General features: G+C 30.4%; 1 protein-coding gene across 1 annotated transcript; it reads left to right on the top strand.

Annotated features, from left to right (window-relative positions):
• The first annotated feature begins 411 nt into the window (after nucleotides 1–411).
• On the top strand, nucleotides 412–4,150 carry LOC105840287 (transmembrane emp24 domain-containing protein 7). The gene is made up of 3 exons (XM_012687174.3): nucleotides 412–763; nucleotides 2,383–2,628; nucleotides 3,423–4,150. The coding sequence occupies exons 1-3, from the start codon at nucleotides 608–610 to the stop codon at nucleotides 3,648–3,650; spliced, it is 630 nt and encodes a 209-aa protein (XP_012542628.1). The 5' UTR covers nucleotides 412–607; the 3' UTR covers nucleotides 3,651–4,150.
• The last annotated feature ends 304 nt before the right edge of the window (nucleotides 4,151–4,454 follow it).

The following is a 4,454-nucleotide window of genomic DNA, read 5'->3' as shown; positions in this document are numbered from 1 at the left end:
GTCATAAAAGCAGCCAATCAGAGCTTTGCCGCATTAGAATGCGTTGATGCGGCAAAGCTCTGGGGCTCGATTCTTGAATTCATTTGCAAGAGAAACGTATTCGCAAATTCTGATCTTACAGAAAAGTTGAAAATTTATTGGCTATTGTATGGCTTTCAACCAATAAACTTGCAACTTTTCTATTAGAGCGGGTATTTGCGCATACGTTTTCTTGCGAATGAATTCAAGAATCGAGCCCCTGATTGGCTGCTTCTATGACGCACGTTCTATTCCGCAGTTCTATTTCGCACCATGTGATTTCGGCCTAATAGAGTTTTCCCAAACCCAGTCTGCATCAGTGCAGCAATGCAGCTAAAAAGAACAGACCAATTACGTCTTGCGCGCATGTGACATCCGGCCACGTTAAAATACATAGCTTTGCCTAGCTTATATGTGAGATATCGCGTTGGGCCCGTTGGGGTGGTCAAACCACCGGAAAAAGCAATAGATAGTTGTGCACACTCTTGCCCGAATTTTCTCAAATTTTAAGAGGATTTTAAATGTGTTCGGATCAGTAACGCGGCAGCCACGCACAAGTGTGTCGACAAATAAACAAAAAACAGCAAGAATGGCTTGTTGGTCGGTCTGGTTATTATTTGTCTTGCTGTTCGGCACACTATTTCTCACGGATGGCGTTGAACTAACCTTCGAATTGGCTGACAATGCCAAAGAGTGTTTTTACCAGGAAATCGGCAAGAACGTTTCGTCTACATTGGAGTTTCAGGTGCGTAACATTATAAATTTCAATCCCCAATAATGCTACATATATTCGCGTTGTGCTGACACGTTGCTATTATCGCTCATGGTAGTCGTGGCATATCCGAGGCTGGAGCTTTCGGTCTAGTATTGCCGCACATTTGTATACTCGTATAGTTTTAAACTGAATGAGTGAATAACAAATAACGCGAGTAAATTTTTTATTTACATATTTATGTTCTACACACAAAAATACATAATTTATATAAAAATACATATTGTAAAGCTTCAAGCAAATCGATGAGATGGTCTTTTTCCTTTAGTATTACCAAAAATGTACTTAATTTACACAGAATAATACTTTACAGTTTACACAAAATTTACTTACATAATGTACCATGACATTTATGTAAAGTATTGTGAAAAAAATGTTTTACCCTAAGAAAGAACAGCATGAATAATGAGTAACATTAATAAAACATAATGTAGATAATTTAATTTAAAATTGAATTTAAGGAATGGATAAAATTTTATTTGATTGATAAATCCTCTCTCTCTCTCTCTCTCTCTGACCCTAGTATTTTGTTTTTTCCTGTCTATTTTCTACAAATATATTTAATATAAAGTATAATAATTTTAATTAATAATTAAATGATATTATTAATTAAATTATATTTTGGATGTTTCTATTAATATTTTGCTAAAAAATGGTAAGAGATTTTCAATGTGTCTCTATATCTTAATAAATTGTTAATAGTAATGTTTTGAAAAAATATTATATTTTATTTATTTAAATTAATGAAAGAAATAAAATTACGGATGAATAGTTTTAAGTTTTATAGTTGACAATTTATATTTGTCATAAATTTATTTATTTGATCTTATATATTTATATATTAGTTAGGGATGATAAAATTGATTTTTAGTTACTTGTATTTTTGTATCCACATCTCATAGTTACAAGAAAAGAGAGAAGATATCATTTAAAACAAATATTTCTTACCCAAATGATTATTTCTTAAAAAATTTTGTTACTTTAATATTTAACAAAATACTAATAGAAACATCAAAAATATAATTTAATTAAAAGTATTATTCAATAAATAATACTTTTAATTAAATTATATTTTAAATATTTCTATTAGTATTTTTTAAAATACTAAAGTAACAAAATTTTTCTAGAAATAATCATTTGAGTGCGAGATATTTGTTTTAAATGATATCTCCTCTTTTTTTTCTCACTATAAGATGTAGATACAAAAATACAAATATAACTTAAGATCAATTTTACCATCCATGATTAATGTATAAATATATAAAATCAACTAATTAAATTTATACAAGCATAAATTGTCAACTATTTAATAAAATGTAATATTGTTGAAATATTGCTATTAACAATTTATCAAGATATAGAGACACACTAAAAATCTCTTACCATTTAATAATAAAGTATTATTAATTTAAAATACATTTGTAGAAAATGGACAGAGAAAATAAAATACCAAGGTCAAAAAATTTATCAATTAAATAAAATTTTATCCATTTTTAAAATACAATTTATAAGTTATTCTACTGATTTGTAGGTATTTTATAAAGAAAGTACTTTGCATTTTCTGCAATAATTAGTGATTTTTATGTTTTTAGGTGGTTACAGGTGGCCAATATGATGTAGATGTAACTTTAGAAGCTCCAAATAAAGAGATTATCTATAGCCAAGTAAAAACACAATTTGATTCACACTCCTTTATACCAACTATGTCGGGAGTATACAAAGCTTGCTTCAGTAATGAGTTCTCTACATACTCCCACAAGCTTGTATACATGGATTTTCAAGTTGGTGATGAATTGCCTCTTCCTGGTCTTGGAGAACACGTTACAGTTATGACTCAGGTGATGTGTTACAACAAAATTTTTTTTACAGCATGCACTGTTGTAAATGGTTCAAAGGCTTTCAAATTTAAATTTTTTAATTTTAATGTTGTTCTAAGACTTCAAAACTTTTATATTTCAATCTCTGAAGTTTTGAGAGAAAAGAGAGAACCAAAATTATACAATTAATTTAATATACTAATATGGTACCAAGATATATTTATAAAAATATATGAAAAAATCCAAAATTTACTCCTTATCCACAGTCAACGGGTTAACTTTATACTATATTTTATTCTTGTCTAAGAATAAATTTTTTTTTTTTGATTATGTGTGTGCACTTGTATGCGTGCATATTATTGACTATTATTTTTTCTTATATGTGCAAGTATCGAATCTCATTTATTAAAGAATTGAAGCAAAGATAACTTTGGAACTACAATTGCAGATTTGTTAAGATCAGCCACTTCATAGCATGACAGCGGCATGAAATTTGAATATGAAATAAACTATCATGTCACAAAGTGATTTTCTGTGAATTAGCACTTGTGCAGTGATAAAGTTGCTTATCTGTTTGAAACCTTATTCTGAAAATTTATTTTATGTTTATTTAATGATATCTTTTAATTTAAAACTTATAAAATTTGTAATATCTTATACTTTAAAATTGTAATTTATGAATATGTCCACATTTTTTGAGCCATTTGCATGTAAATATATTCAAAGTTTCGAATCTTTGAAGTTGTCGAAGTTATACAGATAAATACACATAAATGAAAACTGAAATAATATCTGATGTGTGAGTATTTTTGTAGATGGAGTCTTCCGCACAGGAGGTGCACAAGAATCTAATCAGTATCTTGGACTACCAGACGCATCATCGTCTGCGTGAAGCTCAGGGTCGCAAACGCGCAGAGGAACTCAACGAGCGAGTGCTTTGGTGGTCAGTAATGGAAACTGTCTGCATTTTGCTCATTGCTGTAGGACAGGTTTTTATCCTAAAGAACTTCTTTACGGATCGAAGTCCCTCCCAAAGTTATTAGTGTGATAGCGAAGTAACATAAACTTGTTTGCGCTCAAGGTTTACATGATTACCGGTCATATCGTCTTTACGATGATTTTTTTCATTACTGGTCAAAGTGCCATTGTAATGTTCACTGCTAATGTTTTGTTCCGGCGAAACTCAGTCGCAAACTCGTCTTCTCGATAATTGAGACAGAATTCCGTTGAGGAGATTCCGCGATTAGAATCCAAAGAGCCGGTAAGAAGCGCAAAGTGATCCGAATTCTCACACGCGTTACAAACACGTGTATCATACGTTAATATTAATTTATACCGAAATTCGAACACGGGTGCTGAGATGCAACATGGAGCAATCAGAAGGATGAATGTAAGCGATAAAACTTTCCTTTTCAATGGATACTCTCAAGTTGTACTTATACTGGCATAGGAACAGTATAATGGACACTGAAAAGGACACTGTTTTTTCTTACTGTGAATGTGTAACATAATAAATAGAGATACTTGTGTGTACATTTACTTATATTATCTAGTAATCTGATTAATTCCCATTTCTATCCATTACTTATCGCGCCTTCCATTATTTATTTTATGTATCTCGGTTAAGAAGTTACTTAAATAAATGCAGTTGATTATGTACTTTTTTTCCCTTAATTTTTAATACAATTTTGAACAATGTTAGTTATTCGAAATGATACAAATGAGAAGAAATGTCACGTTATATTACAACAATTATAAGTTTGTGTTCTCATTTCATACGTGGCAGGTGTATATAATGGTTTCTGCTGCATGTGCGTTATTTGATAAATGCATACGCGAGTGAAAAA

Source organism: Monomorium pharaonis, chromosome 10, assembly GCF_013373865.1.
Source record: "Monomorium pharaonis isolate MP-MQ-018 chromosome 10, ASM1337386v2, whole genome shotgun sequence".
Classification (NCBI taxonomy): domain Eukaryota; kingdom Metazoa; phylum Arthropoda; class Insecta; order Hymenoptera; family Formicidae; genus Monomorium; species Monomorium pharaonis.
Note: the sequence above shows the minus strand (reverse complement) of the source record. Positions and strands in the feature narration are given on the sequence as shown.

Excerpts from the sequence above, each read along its gene's own strand:
- LOC105840287 (XM_012687174.3), top strand. The coding sequence starts at position 608 with ATGGCTTGTTGGTCGGTCTGGTTATTATTTGTCTTGCTGTTCGGCACA. Across the intron at positions 764-2,382 it reads CGTCTACATTGGAGTTTCAG|GTGGTTACAGGTGGCCAATA; the intron begins GTGCGTAACATT and ends TTATGTTTTTAG. Across the intron at positions 2,629-3,422 it reads ACGTTACAGTTATGACTCAG|ATGGAGTCTTCCGCACAGGA; the intron begins GTGATGTGTTAC and ends GTATTTTTGTAG.